The sequence below is a fragment of the Vombatus ursinus genome, unplaced genomic scaffold (assembly GCF_900497805.2).
Source record: "Vombatus ursinus unplaced genomic scaffold, bare-nosed wombat genome assembly UNPS02014798.1, whole genome shotgun sequence".
Lineage (NCBI taxonomy): Eukaryota > Metazoa > Chordata > Mammalia > Diprotodontia > Vombatidae > Vombatus > Vombatus ursinus.
Window position 1 is genome coordinate 10,544,279 of NW_020954576.1, and position 23,515 is coordinate 10,567,793.

A 23,515-nucleotide genomic window follows, 5' to 3' on the forward strand; every position below is an offset into this window, starting at 1 on the left:
ACAGACAAAAAGGTGGGAAGAAATTTTAGTTTTTAGCTTGGTTTGGTTAGGTAGTGTGTATGTCTAGATTAAAAATTTTACACATTTCCAATGAAAAATGCTTTTAATTATTTTAAGTTCTAAAGTTATGTGACAAGTGGTGAAAACAGCACTGACTAGATTGTGCACAGAAGATGAATTCAAGTTAGCTTTTAAAAAAATTTGGGGCACATCACTTAACTTTTCTATGCTTAGGTTTCTTCATCTATAAGATGGGGACTTAGTAAGGAGTTAAGCAAAGTGTTTTCAGAAAAGTATAAAGCATGCTATAAATGTCAATTATTATTTTTTAACATCAATGACAATTTCATCTTGCTATCTTCCTATATCATGTACTCAATTTTTAAATGTTTTGGAGTAATAGTGGCAAAGCCCTCAATTCTCATGTTATAGTGTTAAGACTGAAAGGATATGATTATTTTTACTTAAAATGAATTTTGAGATTACAAGATATTGAATGAGTTTATAAATTTATATATATATCTTTTTAGCATAAATTAAATAATAACAGAGAAGACCAGATAACTTACTCAGTTTCTTCATTTTGTCTCTATCCACTTGGGCCACTTAGCTGTTTCCAAACATTAAACAGATTCTCCCAAAGAAATAGCTTACTACTTTCACATTCACTGGAACTACTTTACAGCACCCCCCACCCCTCACATATACAAACAAAAAAATCCCCCACATAGTTTAATATCTAAATTCATACCTCAATAGTAGTTTTTACAAACATAAAGCAATATTAGTTAGTAGCAATGGTATTTCCTTGAGGCTAAGAAACAATCTAGAGGAATTGGGAATCTGAAAATATTGTCTGTCAAACTTGAAGAAACAATTTGTTTTTTACAAACAAAAGTCATAATTAAAGCTGTTTTGACAAAATATAAAAGCAAAAGGACTTAAAAATAGATGTTTTCATTACTAAGAATTTTAATATGCTAAAAATGATTTTTAATATAGAAAAGGAGCTTTTGGAAGTGATACTATTCAGTTTTTACTTTTCTAAGCAGCTGATAATAAATCTGACATAATTAAGCAATTCAATTACCAGGTCTTTACAAAGAATAAATGTTAAGCATCCAATGTGGATACTAAAGATTGTAAAAGTTTTAATAGCAGGAAGAGGAGAAAAGCTCCATAACCATTTGGATAATTAGGGATGTACTTAGGAGAATATGGTAAAATAACAGGCTTTAAAAGACCAAGAAAACATGGCTTTAGAATCAGAAATAAGCAAGATCACAAAATTTGCACCAACCTTCTACAAGTGCTGATTGACACTCTTGAATTTAGATGGTTTTAGCTACTGAGTTCGAGGTTGGTTGCAAAGAAATTTGGACAAGCTTATGTCCCAAATTTAGGGAGATTAGGAAGGCATGGAGTAAATGAAGTCTTTTTTGCTTTTTGTATCTTTTGCAGCTAGATGGCTCAATGGATAGAGCGCTAGGCCTGGAGTCAGGAAGACTTGAGTTCAAACCCAACTTACTACTTATTAGCTGAATGACCCTGGGCAAGTCATTTAACCTCTGTCTGCCTCTAGAGAAGGAAATGGCAAACCATCTCTGCATCCTTGCCAAGAAAACCCATGGGCAGTACTGGAATGCTACGGACCACAGGGGTCACTAAGAGTTGGACATGACTGAACAACTAAACAACAATTATTTGCAAAGCTTCCAACTGTCTTTGGGAAAGCCCACAACACTTCTGGATTGTAAAAATACTAGATTCTTTGTCTAACCAAGTGCTTAAATTCTTATTAGGGTTAAAATACATCACAAATTCATTACTTTAAATGTAATTCTTTTTTTTGGGGGGAGGTAGGCTAGGCAATGGGGTTAAGTGACTTGCCCAGGGTCACACTAGTAAGTGTCAAGTATCTGAGAATGGATTTGAACTCAGGTCCTCCTGACTCCAGGGCCGGTGCTCTATCCACTGCGTCACCTCGCTGCCCCATTAAATGTAATTCCTAAAAACAACATTAAGATGTTTAAATAGAAACTTTACATAATTAGTAATTGTTATTTTGTCTAAGACCTTGGTAGCCAAGGGACACACACACACACACACACACACACAACTAAATCTACCTTGGTATTATCAAAAGCTAACAGTAGAGTTCTGCCATTTGTTAAAAATATTTCAACAGCATTGTCTCTCAACTGCCACCAACGCTTATGAACTTCTTTTATTTCTTCATATGTCCAAGAAAATGAAGCTGGTTCTGTTTCTCCCTGAAGACTCTAAGAAAGTAAGCAGAAAAAGACAGTTTTCTTTATGAAATACATTAAGACAAAATGCAGAAATTATTTTAATTGTATTTTTCCCACACCAGGCATTAGACATGTTACTTAGTGTATATGCTTAATAGAAAGAAATAAGTTAAAATTTTTTAAAAAATCATCTTTGGCACAAAAGCCATATAAAACTTTTTAAGTTCCCTTCCCCCCAACATACCATCTTCAAACTTCCCTATTTCTGCTGATAGTGCATTATCTTCCTATAACCCAGTTTCCTAACCTGAATTATTAGGAAGAGAACATAGCATAAACAAAAGCATGAGGGTGGGAAAGCACAATATTTATTGGGCCAATGGTAAGCAAGGTGTATTCAGAAGCCACATGGTATGATAACGATGAGGATGATAAGTTACTGTTTTAATAGTTATTTAATAGTGCTTTAAGGTTTACAATGCACTTCGCATATGTTAACTCATTTTATCCTCACAAAAACCCAGGGAGGTTGAGGCTACAGTGGATAGGGTGCTTAAGAGACTGGAAAACCTAGATACAAAGCCCACCTCAGACACTTACTAGTTATGTTATACTGGGCAAATCAATTAACCTTCTCTGGGCCTCAGTTTCCTCACCTGCAAAACGAAGGGGACAGACTTGATAGTGTCTCTAGAATTCTCTTCTAGCTCTAAAACTATGATCAGAGGATGTCTGGAAGGAGAGTGTTGGGACTAGATTGTGTAAAGCTTTGAATGTTACTCTGCAGAGTATGGATTATACATCACGGAAGTAACAAGAAGTTGCTCAATGTTCTTAAACAAGGAAATAACACAACTTTAGTGGTGTTTTTAGTAGCACCATGGTAGAGTGCTGGATGTTGGATAATGGTGAAGAATAAAGATTTATAAAAATCAATTAGGTTGCAGTAACAGTCTCGGCATAATGTGATAAGGGCCTGAACTGGTGTTGTATCAAAAGGAATGGAAAGGAAATGACAGATGCAAGAGATAGTTCAAAGGAAGGATTAATAAGTCACTGAATGGAAGTGTGGAGGGAAGAAGGATGAGTCACATTTTGTTCTGAAGTTTCCAGAAAATTAAGAACATAAAGACTCACTTTTCCTCATACTGCACTTTGAGGAGTCAGCAAGACATCTAGTTGTCCAATAGGCAGTTAGAAATGTCAGATTAGAACTCGGGAGACAGACTAGGGTAGCAAAGACATTTCCAGAGAGGACTGATAGCCTAACAAAATCTTTTTAGGTTCCAATTCTGACATTAACCATTCAATTAAATACAATAAACATGAAGTGTCTACTGCAGACAATATGTCGAGGATCCAAACACAAAAAAGGAACAGTCCTTCATCTAAAGGACCTTACATTCCATTGGCATTATAATATTAACTACGCTTCCTAGCTTCCTGTCACCTGGAAATCTGATGTGATTTCTTCTTAACAATTGATAAAAATGTTTAACAAAATCATGTGGCTCTCTAGTTAAGATTGGTCCATTTGTCATTATTCTTTCGTGATCTTTAATTATAACAGATGAGGTTTATATAGCACTTATGGTTTACAACTCATTTTACGTGTTATCTCCTGTGAGCCTCACAAATGTCTCATGAGTCTCATGGGGACTACTGGCGGTATCCCCAGTTTACGATTAAAGACACTGAGGCTTGTAAAGGTTAGCCAGCTTGCCCATGATCATGTGGTTAGCATCAGCATCAGAATTTGAAATTAAATGTCTTCTGCCTCTAAGGCCAATGCTCCTTCTACTTAACTAGACTACCTATAACCAGTTCTGGATCTACCTATATGCACTTTCAGTCCATGACTTGTCATCTTTCTCACAAAGATGTGAGAGATTTTGTCAAATGCTTTGCTGAAATCCAAGTATATTAAGTCTGGAACTTGGGAGAGAACTCAGGAATAGAGATTAAAATTGGGCAGTCACCTGTGAAAAGGTGAAAAATGAAGCTGTGTAAGTGAAAGAAAATGCCAAGGGAATGAGTTATAAGGGGTAGAAGAAAAGAAGAAAAATATTCCATTTAGTAATGGAATACTCTTTTCATATGTCTTGAGGGGTTTTATATAGTAGATTATAGGGTAACACAGAAGCTGCAAAGATGGCAACTATCTTGGCAAACTGAGTTCCATATAATAATTTCTGTTGAGAAAAACTTAACTTAGTGCTGGCAGGGTCCAAGCAAATCCTGTATCTGAACTCTTCTGATTACCCATTCACCTTGTCAGAATAAGTACTATACTTTTACAAAGGAAAGGAAAGGAATGGAATAAGCATTAGATTATAATTAGCTTAAAAGCATAGCACCTATTATAAGCCAGGCATTGTGCTAAGTGCTTTTCAATTATTATCTCCTTTGATCCTCATTATTTCCTTTGAACAAATTCATGGCGTTTTCAGCACACTGTTAAACAATGCTTTACTTGAAAAGAGTTTAACTGGACATTATTCATTGTATTTATTTGATTCAGAATTAACTCCTCAGAACAAACGGTCTTTCCTTCAGTTTATAAAAGCTGGTGGAGTTTGAAGGAACTTTTTGAAATTAAAAAGTCATCATAGAGTCCTAAGAACATAATGAACTCTTAAATTAGCAATTGCTTTGGCTAATAAAAAACAACAAATTTTAAAAAAGGCTTTAACTTTGTTTACATTTAGGGACAATTCGGTGTTAATTGCTGCATGTTAGAAAAGAATTCCTACTGAATTTCTTTGATTATTTAAAATGAAATGAATCATTCTCCCTCAAATTATTTATATTAGAATCATTCACGTTATTTGTTTGTAAGCAAGTTTCACAATTTCTCTCATGAATTCCTCTGAAGTCATTACATACTCATAATATAATCATATCCTACAAATGACTTGAAGTAACAGCATAATTTCAGCATCAAGTTTGTCTGAATTAAGGAAAATTATTTTGACTATACAACTTTGTAAAAGTAAAGATTACTGAAGTTATCCAACCTATGAAGCATCGTGACAACTTGAGTTTTTACTGAAATCATCACAAATACGTTTTGGGCTATCTTCTTTCTTTCTTTCTTTATTTGACCAGGCAATCAGGGTTAAGTGACAGGGTCACAAGCTAGTGAGTATCATGTGTCTGAGGCCACATTTGAACGCAGGTCCTCCTGGCTCCAGGGCCAGTGCTCCATCCACTGTGCCACCTAGCTGCCCCTGGACTATTTTCCTTTGAAAGACCACACTGATAAGTAGTGAACTGAATGGGGGAGCGAGCAGCTCTTTTATTAAGAGTGAAGACAATGATGAGAAGAATAGACTGAAAGTGCAAGAAGGCTTTAGGATGAACTATAACAAGTACTCAGAAGTTACAAAAAGGAGCATTTTTCTGGAGATTTTTTTTTTAAATAGGCAACTGGGGTTAAGTGACTTGCCCAGGGTCACACAGCTAGTGTCAAGTGTTTGGTCTGAGGCCGGATTTGAACTCAAGTTGTCCTGACTTCAGGGCTGGTGCTCTATCCACTGCGCCACCTAGCTGCCCCTGCAGATTTTCTTAAAGGGATGATCTGAGTACATACCATTCTGAAAGCGCAAGACACATAATATGAAATCCTGGGATCTCAGTCTCTTCAACAACAATTCAAGAAACATTTATCAATATGAGAGTCAGGAAAATAACAATAATGTGAAATAATGTTTCTTAAGTGCATCAGAAGTGCAAAACAAATGTTCTGTGAGTCATAAGGTGTAAAATTGTTATTGACAGGGTACAGTCTGGGGGGAGGAATTTAGGGAAATCATGGAATTTGAGCTGAACTTTTAAAGGATTAATATAAATTTAGCAGAAAGAGAAGGGAAGATATCTTGTGCGTAGAAAACAGTGTTATCAAAGGAGTGGAGGCAGGAAAATTCAAAACACTTTGGTAAGACAAAGAATGGCCACAGCTTGATCACAGGATGGTGTGCACAGAGGAGGAACAATATAGGATAAGTAACTTTAGCTAAGTTTATATTTGTGCAAAATGAAACCTATACTCACCGAACTTTCAATTGTATCAGAAGCATTGTCTTCAACAAAATACATTCCACATTTACCTGCAGAAAACCATTTGATACAGAATTAACAAAGGAAGTATTGGCTTTATCACTGAGTTTGAATTTACTATAGCAAGATTACTAGCAAATTTGGATAATGGTGTTACAAATCAATTACTTAAATGGACAATTAATTAGAATACAGAGTTTTCTACCAAAAATGAATAGGAGCCCTCATTTATGTTGTCATATGTTATGTTATTTATGTTACTTTAAGGTTTGCAAAGTACTCATTTCATTTGAGCCTCAAAACAACCTTGTGAAACTGGTACTAGAGGTATTTCTCATGCCATTTTATAGATGAGGATGTTGAGGCCATAAGTGACTTGGCCATGGTCACAAAATTACTGAGTGGCAGAGACAGTATACGAACCTGGTAATCTTTACCTCAAATTTAGCACTCTATCCATTCCCCCCAATTAAGTACCTTGCTGATTCCAAGGTATTGGACTTGCAAGATTTGTCTACAAGACTGCCAAAATAGACCCACAAGCTCATTTGTTTCTTTTAAGACATATTTCCTACTACAAAACTTTCCACATGCTAGGAAATTGTGTTGGATGCTCCTATATACACAATGGATATTCCTGAGATCCAGACTGACTATAAAGAACACAGGTGACTAACTTAAGCGAAAGCGACAGACTATTAGACCTTACATATTGTATAACCTGTGAGTTCCTGGAAAGTTTATAGGTAAAATCATAATAACCTCAAGACTAGGGACCGTAAGAACGGCAGTAGACCCTTTGCATCTGTATGAGGACCAAGATCAAATAATACTTTCCTATTCTTTGACATTGTGAGGAGGTGTTAGTGAAGAAATTAATTCCCTTACTGCACAGGGAAATGTAAATGCCCAGATAGCTTAGAAGGGTACTGATATGCTGAGAATTTCAGAAGCCTGATACAATAATGTGACATGAATTATGGAGGAGAAATCACACAATGTAGGCCTTTGTTTTTGTACAAGTATATCTGAATAGAGTAGGTAAAAAAAATAATATTTGGCATTCAAGATCTAATCTAGTATGCAATAATGGAATGACTAAAAATTGAAGTATATATCTATCATGTGTGCAGAAAACTGACTACAGAACTTAAAGTTCCACAGTGTTACTGCTATGCTTTTAAAGGCATAATGATGGATGTCAACTTGGAGGAATTTGATTTAATTGGAATAATTTTTAGAAGTACAATACAAATGTAATGTCAGAATATTTTCAGATAAGGAGGAGACAAGCATGAGTGCTATGCTCTTTAAAGTGCTGATTTACCTAATAAGAGTTCACCAGCTGTCTCTCTAGATGGTGCAACACTGATACATCTTCGATTCACTCTGTCAAAACAGTAAAAAAAATTATGATTTAATGTTTTGACCCATTTTACTGTGTATCGCCCCCTCCCCCAAAATCTGGCTATAGATTTCAGCAAAGTAGTAGAGGGACTTCAAAGGCAAAGACTATCTTAACAAAATCTAATCTTAATGACAATGGAAAAATGTTTTTTCAACATTTGGAGGTAAAATACAGTGAAACGGAGGCTAATAATCCCTACAATTTTTTTTTTTACTATAAATATAACTTCGGTAATTTAAAAAGCCATCCTATGTTTTATAATTTATATTTTCTTAAAAAACTATTTAGTCTTTTAATTTTTTTATGTAACTGAATTATAAACAGCTAGATGGATCATTAGATAACCTCATTGTGTTTAAGTTGGCTTATCTGTCATACTAACAAAAAAGGAACTCTTATTGAAATAAATTCCATTTATATAGTACTGCATTCAGTTGTGTGATCAACACATTGACTTGACTCTGTTTCTTATAGTCTGCAACAAAGAATTAAAAATAAAATAAGCCTTTAGCTAGCTAAAATCTTTTGGTCTATTTTAATTTACTAGTCAATCATATGACAAGCATTTATTAATCAATTACTACTTGGCAGACATTGTGCTAGCAGTAGAGATACAAAGAAAGGCAAAAAACAGTCCCTGTCCTCAAGTCTACATTCTACTAGGGAAGACAACACGTAAATAATTAATTATGTACAGGACATGAACATAATAGCTGGAAGGCAGTCTGAGATGAGAAGGCTTTATTAGCAGCTGGGGAGACTAGGAAAGGCCTCCTACAAAAGGTGGGACCTTAGTGAGTCTTGAAGAAGGCCACGGAAACCAAGAAGTGGAAGGGGAGAGGAAAGAGCACACCAGGAATAAAACACAGTCAGTGTAAATGAAAGGAGACAGGAGATGGAGGGTCATGTTCAAGGAACTACACGCAGGCCAGTGTAGGGAAGTCAAGTGTAAGACTGGAAAGGGAAGATTGTAGCCAGGTTATGAAGACTTTTAAATGCCAAAAAGAAGTCTTTATATTGACCAACCTTACACAGTAGATAATTTACTTTCAAAAATGAAGGGGATATGGACTGAAGTGGGGAGGGACTTGGAGCTGAGAGACAAATTAGAGACCTCTGATTTGCCTGAACTGGGATTATGGATGAGCGGAGAGAAGGAAAACAGATAGAAGAGATGTGAAGACAGAAACAGTAAGACATGGCAACAGACTGGACATGTACGGTGAAAAAGAGAGAAATCGAGGACGAAAACCTGGGTTGTGAGACTGGGTGACTGGGAGGACAGCAGCATCCTCAACATTTGGCAGCGGGGAGGGTTTTGCAGGAAACATAATGAATTTTGTTTTGAACATTTAGTTCGAGATGTCCATGAAATAATCAGTTGAAGATGTCCAAGAGGCAGTTGGTGATGTGTGAGTGTAGCTCAGAAGACATGCTAGGGCTAGATGGATAGATCTGGAAATTACCTGCATAGAGATTATATATGCACCTATGAGAGTTAATGAGATCACCAGTGAGAAAGTATAGAGTGAAATTATAAGGCAGCCCCGGATAGAGCCGTGGGTGACACCTATGGTTAGTAGACATGACGTGGAAAAAGAACCAATAAAGGAGACCAAGAATATGTAGCTGGACAGAGAGGAGGAAAACCAGGGAAAGAATACTGTCATGAAAACTCAAAGAGGAGAAAATATCTAATAAAAAGAAGATGATCAACAATACTAAATGTTACAGACAGGTCAGGAAGAATAAGGATTGAGAAAAGGCCATTAGATTTGGCAAGTAAGAGATCATTAGTGACTTTGGAGAATGTAGTTTCACTAGGCTTGCAGTAGTTATCTTTTCTCCCTTTTGTTACCTGGTTAAACTCCTAGTTTTACAACATTTCTGCTTTTCGCTTATTTCACAGGTACATTTCTTTTTTAAATGCCTTGAATGATGGACAAGTTCATTTGTATTTTCTTTTCCCATACAAGCTGCTACTGATCCTGTTGTTTTTCCTTAAGATTCATCTTTTTAATCCAAATTTATTTTTTTTCCCTTTGTATACTCTTTATACACAAACATAATTTCCACTCTTGGCCTCAATTCCTTCTTGCCCAGATGTAATCTTTCATTTTGTGTTCCCTAAGCAAATAAGCTGAAATAACCATGAGAGAATCCATTTGGATAACACTGCACTACTTTTCTAACAATGTTACAACATCCCTGCATATTCCAAGAACAAAGAGCTAAGAAGAAAAGTGTACTTCTTCACTATTTATATTGCCATTATTTCCACTGTCCAGCAAACTTCACTATGAAACACTGAATTCATTTCCTACCTCTGGTTTCTTTGGATTAGAAAATATGGAACATTTCACACAGACATACATGAAAAGTAACATAATTATCTTTCACAATAATAGTACTTTAATAGATACTGTATACATGCTGCAGTTATTAGAATGACAGACAATTCCTATGGCAGCAAATTTAAGAAAGAAAGCAAATACAGTAAGTTTTTACCTTATAGATTCACTTGCTGCTTTATCTTTTACAGTAGAAGAGAAAGAAGAATGTGTTTTATCTTCAAATAAGTAAGAAAGGGGAGGTTTAATGACCTCTGTTGGGGAAAAAAAGGAAAACAAACATTATTTTTATGTCTGCAGCATTGGTTATATAAAGACAAATATGAAAGAAACCAGTATTACCTTCTGATTTTTGCCTATCTTTAAGAAGGTATTTATTCGGAATAGTTAAATAACACCTCTGTAAACGGCGTCTCTCTCTATTTGGACCTTCTGTTGGATCCAATTGCCAAGAAGCTGGATAAGAGACAGGGTCATGCCAGATTGCTCTACGAGTGAATATATGGGAATATTAACAGTAGCACAATTCATAATGAATTATCATGAAATCAGTATGACGCTACTTGATAGTAGCAATTTATAATAAACACATAACCTAAGTATTTTGTAATGCATGAGGTGAGGCAAATTATTAAAACATGGCTCATGACAAACAGGATGGAAATGGAAAACAGTAAACTTGAGTTCAGATTTTGCTGCTTCTTCTTTTTTTTTTTTTTGGTGAGGCAATTGGGGTTAAGTAACTTGCCCAGAGTCACACAGCTAGTGAGTGTTATGTGTCTGAGGCCGAATTTGAATTCAGGTCCTCCTGACTCCAGAGTCAGTGCTCTATCCACTGCACCACCTAGCTGCCCCCAGATTTCACTTCTAATGCTGACTGCTTGTTCAATCTTAAAACTTCCTTGGTCTTATTTTACCATTTGAAAAATGAGAATCATTCTACCTACCTTTCCTTCTTAAAAAAAAATAATAATAAAAGCATCATTAGCTTTCTCCATTAAAGTATTTTCTAAAACACATTAAAATAGCACCAAGTCACAGAGAATAGTATACACAGCTCAAGTGAAGACGGGATAGAACCACTGCTTCTGAAATAGGCTGTGTCAGGTGATCGCAAGGAAATTGTCAGGGTAGTGCTGCACAGTTCATGCCTTTCTGATCACTGGATGCTGGATAAATTCTCATTGATCTACCTGATTTATTTAAAGGTAATATTTATTGTGATATACTACATGTGTAAAATTTCCTGGATATGATAGATTTAATTTGGCTTTCCGGTATTTTTTGCAAGTAAAATTTTTTCCATATTGCCTATCATATCAATTTTCTAAAACAGGTCAATTTAATTGACATCCTCATATATAGATTTTTTAAACAAAAAAGTACAACATTTTAAACATAAAATATTTATTGTAAAGACGTAAAATAACGTTGTCACCTCTGGACATATTCAACAATGTGTTAAAAATGTAGAAGTTTGCCAAGAAGAACCAATCATATTTTGCTTACCTGTCATGTGTAAGCTGTTGAATAAGTTCTTGCCAGCGTCTACTGGAACTCAAGTCTACTTTATACATTCCCCTGATATGATGAATCACCTTTTTTCTTTCAATTCCCTGAGAAAGTGAAACTGCTTGAGTGATATCAGCAGCTATTTTAGAAATATCTTTTGATTTCATATCTAGGCGCTGAAAGAGACTAAATGAACAGAAACATGAAAAAAATACACTGAAATAATGCAATTATAAATTATCTAAAATTTGCAACGAGTTATGTTGAACTTGACAATTTTAATTGCTTTACATTTTTGAGATTTCCTAATGACAGCATTATTTACAGCATGAATTTCTGAACCCTTAAAAGCCTTGGAAATGGAAAGATCCTCAAACCACCAGATCTGTTTTAAGCACAGCCCCCGCAGCCATCAGTGAAGGGAGAAATGATTGTGGAAAATGACTGCTGTCCAGTTGTCACCAATAGGTAGATAAACCCAAGAGTCCTGCTAATGGAAGCCTCCCCCCTGAATCACTGGTGCTACTTCTACCAGCCCAGCCTTCAAAGACATCATCTGGGGAAGCAACTATTATTGAGAAGAGCTATCCCCACCAGCTGCCACTCATAGGCCAGGCAAGCTATGTGGCTGAAGAAATAGGGTACCCTGAGGAAGAGGCAGGAGGCATCATGTGCCAGCCAGGTCAAACTACCAGCACCACCTTGCCTACCATCTCCCCTTGGATGTCAGTGGAGACAGTCCAAGACCTGAACCCAAGAGCCTTGGGGACAGCAACACTTCTAGCCCGGTCCCCAAAGCTCTCATCCTGGGAAGCTGCAGTTTGGCAAGTGCTCCTATAGTAACCACAGCTACTGCAGACCCAGAAAAGAGAGTTCTTGCCACCAAAGCCTTTGGCACAGTCAGATGGTTCAACATCCAGAAACTACTATGATATTATGAGTGAAAATGACATTAAAGAAGAAGCAGTATTACATGCTTTGCTGCTACACTTTAAGGACCAGGGGACCTTTCCCATTTGACTTGCAGCTGAAACCTTTCATGTGATATCAACCTCATTAGAATGCAAGCTCTGTCAGAGCAGAGACTGACTCTTCTATTATTGTTCCCAGTGCCTACTTAGCACAGTGCTTTGCATGTAGTAAATACTTAATATTTTTTCATTCATTCATTCATATAATCTTTACTCATATATATTCCTAGGTATACATATGTATAAACACACATATAAGTTATATAGTCATTTTCTGCCTGCTACCTGAAATGTATTCACTATGCCTGCATGATTAGGGACATATATAGGTAGCATGGCATGGTAGCTAGAGAGCTGGGCTTAAGTCCCGCTTCTTTCAAACGTGGGCTATGGGATTGCCTATGGGCAAACCATTTAACCTCTCAATATTCTAAGCAACTCTTTAAGATTATAGAAATTGCAGAGAAGGTGCCAACTTGCACTGGCAGAAAGAATTTCCTTACCTAGGATCTCCCCATTATCAATGAAATCACAGGTTCAGACCTTCTCCATAAAAGCAAATAACTATAAGACATGTTAGTTGCTAAAAATGCATACTGAGTATACAAGTTCCTCAAAGATAAAACACTTTTAAAAAATGAAGTAGCTTACCTTTGTTGATTATTATTGACTGCTTTTTGCCAGGCAGCTTTATTCAAAGATTCCTCAATCTCATACTTCCTTAACTCCTAAAAAATTTTTTTGAATAATAATTTATAACAAAGTATGATTTATTTAGCTATTAATAAGACTCTAATAATTGAATATGAAATAAAGGTTAAATAAGGAAAAACAATATTTATTTGCAAACTAGAATATGGGATCCATATTTATTCACCCCTTAAACACTACTGACATCACACAGCAATTCTTTTGGATACAAATGCCATGAAGGCGGGGTCAAGAGAAATCAGGCTTTTATTACAGGAAAAAGGTAATTTTTTCCCTTTCTTTGATATACTAGGAAATTTTTTTTATTGGATTCTACCCAAGTGCTTATACTATTTTTGCTCTTCTGCTATACAAGGCCTGAAGTTGAAAGTTAATGCTTTTACTATTTGCTCTCTCTCTCTTTTTTTGTTTCTTCTTTCTTGTGGCTTGTCCCATTGGTTTTAATTCTTCTTTACAACATGACTTTATGTGAAAATGTTTAATATGAATATATAAGATAACCTGTATCAGATTGCACGCCATCTTGAGGAGGGGGTAGGGAAGAGAGGAGAGCAGGGAAGAAAATTTAGAACTTAAAATCTTATGGAAGTGAATGTTGAAAACTAAAAATAAATAAATAAAATTTAAAAAAGAAAGTTAATGCTTCAAAACCTGCTTTCCATCAAAGCATTATTTATATTTTTAAAAATGATTACCATAAAGAATTACTGAAAATTAAATTCTTTTTCTTCTTTGTTGAAGCAAGAAGCATTTATAATTAAACATGAAGCAACATTGGGATGAAATGAATAACATTTTTATATAGCATAAAAAACCAAATTTTTTTTTATTACTTGATGAAATTCCTTGTGATAGATTTTTTAAAATCTATTAAATTATATTAATATATTATATAGATACATCTTTATATGCAGATATCTATGTATCCATTATATTAAATCTATTTAAATTGTAAGTACAATATTTATATTGACTCACTTCTTTAATTACTTTTAGGAAGTCTGATTTTGTTGGTAGACTGGGAAGAGTGCACTTATGACCACACAATTTTAAAATATTCATGAATAATCTTGCTGTGCCTAATTCTTCTTCAGTCAATTCTTCTTGGTGATTATGCAAAAATTCACTTAAATAAAGGACTAATTTGGCTCCATGCTGCAAAAGGAAATGATAGGAGGAAAAGAAATAGGTACTTAATGTTTATTGAAATGAACTGGATTACAATTAGAAAGTACAAAAAATGTAACAACACACAAAAAGCATAAAATATGCATCTCTTTCTGTAGTAAAGACTTTCCTTTCTTCTTTAAAATGTTATTAAGGTCTAATTAATTTTTCCCCATGGTAAGGGTCTAAGTTCTTTTAAAAAGCCCCCCAAATTTTTTTTCTAAAGCTTATAAATACACAAGGAAAGTTGCAAAACTTGTAGGTTGGTCAGGAATTCTAAAGGGAAATATCAAAAGCAGGAGCAGCTAAGTGACGCAGTAGATAGAGCAAGGAGTACATGAGTTCAAATCTGGCCTCAGACACATAACACTTAACTAGCTGTGTGACCCTGGGCAAGTCACTTAACCCCATTGCCTAGACAAAAAACAAACAAACAAAAAACGATACAGTATCAAAAACTGAAAATGGAAGGAAAAAGGATTTTCTGAAACTAGTAAAAACATGGAAATGCTTTATTGTCTCAAAGAACAATTTTGCTAATTAAAAATTGATAGTTTAAACAGGATCCTGGTACTACACTTTAATGTCTCATCTTGTCATGGACATGGCTATGGGTTTTAAAAGCTATGCCAACAGGGCAACATAGTGTAGCAGACAGAGAGACAGCTTTGAGGTCAGGAAAGGCTGAGTTCAAATCCCTTCTCATACATATACAGGTTGTGTGATCCTGAGCTAATGACTTAACCTGTTAGTCAGAACCACATTAAAATATAATTGGGAAATGCTTAACAAAGTAAATAAAAATAAAATACAGATTATGCCAATTTGTGGTTGTGGTGAGCCAATATGCAAAGCAAGGATCCATTTCTATTTGAGTTTGACACCACTACTCAAGAAGGCGCTGACCTGCATTGTTAGAAGCAGCTTCCTCTCTTGAGAGTTCCCTATAATAAGGAAAGCACAAATCCATTCCCTCTTCTCTCTTTCAGCAGGGGACAGGCTCTAGAAGGTCCTCAAAAGCTTTAAATGTCCAGTAATAGATGGTTATGTCTATTGTCACCAGAACCAACCAAGTTATGTTTTAAAAGTTCATTAGTAAGTTGGGCATGGGGTGATTTTCAATGAAATGGTTAGGACCATCTGTCAGATTGTAGAGGGTTTATAAATTCCATCCAAAGATGTGGTATCCACAAGAATAAAGAACATCTGACCTTCTACAATACTTTGGCACCTCTCTCATTGTACATAATTTTTCAAGTATCACTGACAATGACAGCCTCAAATGAAATTACTCTCTCTACAGTTACCAATGATTCTCTTTAACCTCTCCGCAGTCTGGCACAGTTGATTACATTTTCCTTCTTGATACTCAGGTTTTTACAACATTTGTTCTCTATTGGTTCTTCTCCTAACCTGTCTGACCACTCCTCAGAATCTTTGGCTGGATCCTCACCCAGGCTATGCCCACTGAGGGTGTCCTCCAAGGCTCTGTCCTGAGTCCTCTTCTCTCTATGTGCAATTTTACTTAGTGATCTCATTATCTCCCATCTATTCCCAGATCTATTTATCTGGCCCTAACTGCTCTCCTGACCTCCAGTCTTGCATCTCCAATTGCCTTTTTTACCTCCCAAATTAGATATCTCGTAGACATCTTAAACTCAACATGTCCAAAACTGAGCTCATGATCTTTACCTCAAATCTTCTCTTCTTCCCAATTTCCCTATTACTGCTGAGGACACTACTCTCCTCCTAGTCACTCAGGTTCAAAACCTACTTGTCATCCTCTATTCCTCAAATATTTTCATATTACCTTGTCTATATGTCTCCTCTTCTCCACTCACACAACCATCACTGTACTTCAGGTCCTTGTGCCTGGACTCCTGACCTTCCTACCTACCTTTCAGATACCGAAGTATCTGACAATGTTGATTACCCTCACACTTTACTCTGGCTTTTCATAACACAATACATTTTAGGAAGGAGTTTTAGGAGTGTCCAGAGAAGGAGAACCAGGGTTGTGAAAGGCCATGTGATGACAGATTTAAGGATATGGGGATGTTTGTCCTAGAGAACACTCGAGGGAACCACAAAAGCAGTCCTCAAGGGCTACAGAAGTATAGAAGTGGGATGAGATTAGAGGCCATATGGTGCAGTGGAAGAGAGCACACTTGCTTATAGCTAGAAGATATCAGTGAGAGCTCCAGGTCTGTCATTATTACAAACCATGTTAGCTTATACAAGTCACTTAATCTGACTTGACCTAAGTTTCCACATCTGTCAAGTGAGGGTGTTGGCCTACATCAGTGGTGTCAAACTTAAAACAGAAACAGAGCCTTATAGGCTCTGTTTCTAAGCATACTAACTTAGCAAATCACAAAGTAACATTATTTATGTTGTATTGTATTTTTATTTATTTTGTTCAACATTTCCCAGCTACATTTTAATACACACATCTGTGAGTCTGACATCTCTGGATTAGGTGATTTCTAAAATCTCTTCTAGTTTTAAATCTATGAAACTGGTTTTGTTTGGCCCCAGAAGGTAAAAATTATAAAGAGGCAAATTTAGTTATGAAATAAGAAAGAACTAATTTTGTTCTAATGAATAGAGCAAACCAAAAGTGAAATGAGCTGTTGTGGGAGGTAACTGGTTCCTTCCTCACTAAAAGTCTTCAAGCAAAAGTTGAATGGACACTTATTTGTCAGATACATTGCAAAGGGTTTTTTTTTTTTTAATTGAGGTACAGATAGGTCTATATGGCCACTGAGGTTTCTGAACTCTAAAATTCTGTGATTTTATGAAATATCAACAACCTAATTTGAAAACAACAGATCATTATAGTTTTTAGTGATACTTAAATTAACATATTAAATCATACTGTGCCATTCCTCCAAAGCATAAGATAGCATATGCAATGGTGAAAATAGAAAGATGAGTGTTTAACAGAACACCATAAATTAAGCAAAAGACAGCTGCTACCTGACCGACAGAGACACATGGACGATGAGCAGCAGCCTTGCCAAGTTGGCAAATTAAGAAAATGTTAAATGACTAGAATATTTTCAGCTATGTGTCTCTTAAAAGAAACGTTCTTTATTTAACTTGAAAAATAAAATTTTAAGTGCAGTCTAAACTCTACATTTAAAAATATTTTTAAAAAATCTTCAAGACAGGTTTTTATTTTGATGTTGCCATACTACTGAAGCATTAATCTAAAATTACAGAAAGAAATGCCCTCATTTTTCTACAATAAAAACTACTCACAACCTCAATCATCAGAAATGAGATTATAAGTAGGAAGTGAAAATAACTACATTGCCAGGAAAATACCTGTCACAAAGCCGACAAGTTTTACTCCACTCTTGAGAAAAGCAGCAGCTTTTAGACCATGAGATAATGACTTGGCAGGATAAAAAATTTAGTTATTTCCTTTCCTCAGCAGTTTTGAGTTTTGCCCTAGTTTATAATGGACAGAAGATTAAAGCCAGCACAATAATGAGGATGCTGAAAGCTAGAAGTAATGAGTAAACAGATGGAAAAAATAGTAACACAGTGATAATTACTCATAGTAATGTAGTACTTCCTCATTTCACAGATAGGGAAACTAAGGCTCTGAGCAGTTAAATGACTGACCCATTGTTACCATCTTCTAAGTCTCTGAAGTAGTACTGAACTTTGGGGTCCTACCTCAAGTCCAAGCAGCTATTCTTCCATGCCATGAGGACTTTTCAACTAGAAGAGACATTGGAGGCAATGAGGTGGGGGGGGGGGGGGGGGCGGACAGATAGTGAAATATACCTTAGTGAGCCCAGAGGATATTATTGTATGATGGAACAAAGTCATAGAACCTGGGTTCACATCTTGATTCTTCTACTTACTACCCATATAAAAATCACTTTTACTTCATGGGACTCAGTTTCCTTATCTGTAAAATGATGATGTTAGACTAAGTCACCTTTGAGATCTCTTCTCTAGCAGCTTTAAATCTATGGTTCCAAGTATAATGAATGATCATAATTATTATAATGAGTTATGAGGAAAATATCAAATCATATTCAAATTAAATGAGTAACTACTGAGACATTAACACCTAAGTTACAATTTTCACATTATGAATGGCTGTGAACTCTCTATTCACTGACAGTGGGGCAAAGGCTCCTAATTGTCACCTGGAGGAAGGGTTCAGATGTTGACAGTGAAGTGAATAAAATTCTATAAAAAGAAACCAGTATTACAAATGTCTGTGATGTCTGTTACATTTCCAGGCTAGTCTCCAAGACTATTTAATCCATAATTAGTTGGAATACTGTATATTTGCAATTAAAATTATAGTGACAGAAAATTACACCATTGCAAACAGTATTTCTGTTAAATTATATATTAAACAGTCTTAGGAGGACTAGTAATAAAACCATCAACTAAATTTTTTCTTTGGGGAAATATATTCTAGGTATCAAATAACTAACTTACAAATGAATGTTTGGAGAATAACATGTTAACTAACTAGTATTTAATAGCTTGCATTTATATAGGGCTTTAAGGTCTGCAAAGCATTTTACATGTTATTTCCTTTGTTGGTAATTTGGAGAATGTTTCTACCTGGTTTAAAAGGACATGAGTTACGTTTTAGAAATATTTCTACCCTAAGCAATGCAAAATAATAGCATTTAGGTTTAAAAGGACAGGGTTTTAAGCATTATAATTATCTGTAAAAATTTCAGTTAGGCAGCTGCCATGAAGCACTTTTGTTATCTGGAAAATTCACTCAGCCAAGATACTTCCTTCTCAAATGAATATGTATGTATTCTGTACACAACACTTATTTCTTAAAATTTTTAAAATTCTGATTTTAATACCCCAAACAGAACATTTCCTTGTGCAAAGTAGAACAGAAGAATGAGATCATATGTGAAACTATGACCTTATATTATTCTCTCATATAGTTTGCTTTTCTTTCCAAGTTCATTGTAGTAAGTTCATTATATTACTTTCACATCTCTCCTGTTTGTGCATCATTCTGAACTTCCTTCTATTCTCTTCTGTGCATTAAAAAACAAATGCTTGAACACTGAACAGGTGGCTTTGGAAGAAACTCATTTTCAACAACCAAATTAAAAATGTTTCATACCTCTAAAATTAAGAGACAGGAAAATTAAAGTAAGTGTGAGGTTCACTCTCACACAGATTGGTAGAGATGACAAAAAGGGAAAATGACCACTGTTTGGAGGAGCTGTGTGAGGACTGGCACCCTAATTCCTTGCTGTTATAGCTTTGAGTTGATCCAGCCATACTTGAAAGTAATTTGGAAATATACCCAAAAAGTCACTAAACTGTGCACCCCTTTGTCCAAGTGATACCACTACTAAGCACATATCACCAAAGAGATCAAGGATAGAAGGAAAGTACTCATATATTTATAGCAGAATTTTCTGTTGAGCAGCAAACAATTGGAAACAAAGTGCTGCCCATCAGCTCAGGGGCAGCTGAATAAACTCTGGTATATGAATAAAATGAAATATCACTATACCAGAGGAAATCACGGAAGGTATAGAATCAGAGAAACCTAGGAAGATATATGAAATGACAGAATAAAGTGACAAGAACCAATCAACTTATATTTATAAAGTGACTACAATAAGGTAAAGGAAAACGACTTTGACAGACTTAAGAACTCTGACCTATGCAGTGATCATTCAAGACTCTAAGAAGTGTGATGACGAAACTCCCTTCAACTTCCTGATTGAGAAGCAACTTGACTATAGGTGCGGAATGAGACACATAGTTTCAAATACGGCCAATACAACACCAATTGGACTGTCTTATTTACCAGGGAGAGTTTTTATTGGTCAAGGGGACGGGAGAAAGTAGGAGAAGAGATTTGGATAGGAGAGGGAAAAAAAGGGAACAAACATTTATTAAGTGCCAACTATGTGCCAGGCACTGCTATGCACTCTACAATGTTTTCTCATTTTATTCTCACAACAACCCTGTAAGATGAGGGCTAATCACTCCCATTTTACAATTGAGGAAACAGGCTAGCTGAAGTCAAATTTCAACTCAGGTCTTCCTAATTCCAGTCCCTGCACTCTAACCACTGCGCCACTCCCTCCTGCCGAAGGAGAGAGGAGGAGAATGACAGTAATGCAAAAACAAAGGGAGAAAAAAAGAACAGCAATTAAACATTTTTAGAAATACACAGAAGAGGAGAGGAGGCAGTTGTAAATTTAATATAGATCTTAAAAAAAAATCAACAAAATTTTTAAGTGTATACTATATGCCAAGCGCTGTCCTAAGTCTTTAGGAATTTTTTTGAAAAAGGACAGTCTCTCCTCTCAATGAGTTTACAGTGCTAAAGAGGCATATTTAATAAATGTGATTTTATAAGCAATCTTCTATTATTGGCATTCTTTAAACATTAAATGTTCATGTTTGTCAATGATTTCCTACTTTATGAAGAAAATTTAAAAAAACTTAAGAGCTACATAAATGTAAATTTATTATCATTGCTATTGTTATTACAACCTTTACAATAACTGCTACTACTACTACTACCACCACCACCACCACCACCACTACTACTATTACTACTACTACTACCACCCTTGTAACAACCACCATTACCACTATTATTACTACTACTGCTGCTACTACTATTGTAACTAATTTGTAGCTTTTAATATGGAACATGTTGTCCCCAGATGTAAAATAGGATAGCAATATGTTTCTATACTCAGCCTTTTCTATGCCTTTTCAAGTATGGCTTAGTTCTAGGCAACTGTATAAAGATATTCACTAAAATGTCCAAGTTTAAAATTCTTTTAAGTATTCTAACTTTGGGCTATATTCAGGAGCACATTCAATAAAAATCTATGTCACATGCCGCAAATTTAGTGCTAATATAAATTATGTAACATGGTGCTTAAACTTTTTGGTTAACATACACTAAAATAAAAATCTTTTCAAAGAAATCTCCAAAACAAAATAAATTCTCATAGAATTCAGATCTGGTATTTATAAGTTTCCAAATCTAGTAAATTGGGCACCAGAAGAAGGGGTTGGGAAATGTGTACAAAGGCAGAATGCTGTCTAATACATTATTTAACACTAACATGAATTAACAATAATTTTCCTTTGCTAAAAATATAGACACATTTTTAGCCTACTACATATTAGTTAGGATATCTACAACCTTAAAAACTAAACTTTAAAAATAATAATTATGATAATTATAAAACTAGTTAACATTTACATAGGGCTTTAAAGTTAACAATGTATTTTACACATACCATCTCATTTGATCTCACAATGACCTTACGAAGTAGGTGCTGTTATTATCTCCACTTTATAGAGGAGGAAGCCAAAACTGAGAGAAGTGACATGATTTGTCCAGATGAACACAGCTAGCAAAAACGTGAGGCAAGATTCGAGTTCAGGTCTTTATTTGGTTTTAAAAATGGCAATTCACTATATTAGACAATGTACTTTGGTTTCAGTAGTTTATCTGTGAAATTTTTTATGTGCTTAAGTATTTTATCTGAACATTAAATACTGAGATGCTTACTTGTAAAGAAGGGCTGAGACAGTCTCGAAGTATTTCCTGATGATTTGGTTGATGCATTATTTCTAAAGCTTGCTTCCTCTCTTGGGGATGGCGGGTGGGTGACAATAAATGCACCAAGAGTCTCCCAAGCTGTACGCGGAAGGTTTCTTTACAAGACAACAGAATCTTACTCCACTGTTGTCTGGGAGCATGGGTTCTACTTAAGCCCTTCAATCAAGAGAAGAATGAATTTGCCAGTGAGTTACTTTGGACAATAACAGCTTATTCCTATCACGTTAACATTAAAAAGAGGTCTAAGAACAGAGTTTTTGTGTTATACCTCTAACTACTTTAAAAAGCAAAGTAAGAAAGGAGGAGTATAAGTATCAAATATTAGTGACCAGCTATTTCATACTCTCTTGGCCTCACTCCACTACAATGTAGAAAAATGATTCCCTGGGTACAGACTTAGCAATCATTACTGTATAATCTTTAAGAGGGAGTAAATGAGCATGGAAGCTATCTAAGCTACTCTATTACTTTTGTATCTAAGCAATCTCAGAATCAGAAAGCATAATAGAAGAGAATCCCAAAAGAAATAGGTTGTGAAAACATAATAGAGAAAGATAAAACCTCCATTCCTTAAGAATTAATGGAAATCTTCCACATAATTACTTACAAGTGCTATTCTCATTCCTTCTACCATAGTCATTAACATTTCTTTCTGAAATGGGTTCAAATTGGAAAGGTGTTCATGTTGAATTTCCTCTTCAGAAATTCCAGCCTCAGAATTTGAGGTTCTGCCTTGAGTTGTGGTTCCTGGTGTACTCAGAATATCAATAAAATCTGGACTAAATTCTTTTAATAGAAAAATAAGCATAAAGAGAAAACAAAAATTAAGTCATTGACACTATGTTAATAGGATCTAGTGCTACCATTAAAACATTCTAGTATGACTACAAATTCAACTAACATAATATTTCTATGAAGTTAAATGATTAGAAACTGATTCATCTAAAATTATATTAAGTAAAAATTATATTTCTTTAAAGACAATTCTGATTTAAAATATAATCAACTTATTCAAATATGCTAAATACTGCAGTGGTTGAATCCATATGATTATAGTATACATCAAGCTCACAAACCATGCATAGGGTACCTGATAAGCTTCTATAAATATACTTCCCTGGTTTACATGGCATATTGATTTCAAAAGTAATACCAAATTAAGTAATGCTGTGAATGATAAAAGGTCCACTGTTTAAACAAACTAACTACCCCAATGTAAATTACAATTGTTTATAATACAACTCCACAAAGTAAGATTTTCTAGTGAATTATTTGTAAGGAAACTATAAAATCAAGATGCTGAAATACATAAAATTCTTCTTTTGGTTCAAAAGGAGTTTAAGATTCTGAAAAATCTGAGTGAGATGCACTATTTCAGAGCATGGTTTATTGGAAAACAATTCTCTAAAATCTCACAAACTGAACAAATATTCAGATGGGATCTAACTTTCATTTGGGCCTCTATCTCAAGC

General features: G+C 35.1%; 1 protein-coding gene across 1 annotated transcript in view; it reads right to left on the reverse strand.

The window, feature by feature from the left end:
- The window catches only part of LOC114049582 (lysosomal-trafficking regulator-like), a 247,671-nt gene that overhangs the window by 46,224 nt on the left and 177,932 nt on the right, over window positions 1-23,515 (reverse strand). Inside the window, 10 exon segments of the mRNA XM_027870836.1 lie at window positions 2,130-2,282; window positions 6,306-6,361; window positions 7,639-7,700; window positions 10,228-10,324; window positions 10,413-10,558; window positions 11,580-11,768; window positions 13,205-13,281; window positions 14,243-14,419; window positions 21,993-22,199; window positions 22,651-22,829. Coding sequence (XP_027726637.1) covers window positions 2,130-2,282; window positions 6,306-6,361; window positions 7,639-7,700; window positions 10,228-10,324; window positions 10,413-10,558; window positions 11,580-11,768; window positions 13,205-13,281; window positions 14,243-14,419; window positions 21,993-22,199; window positions 22,651-22,829 — 1,343 coding nt within the window.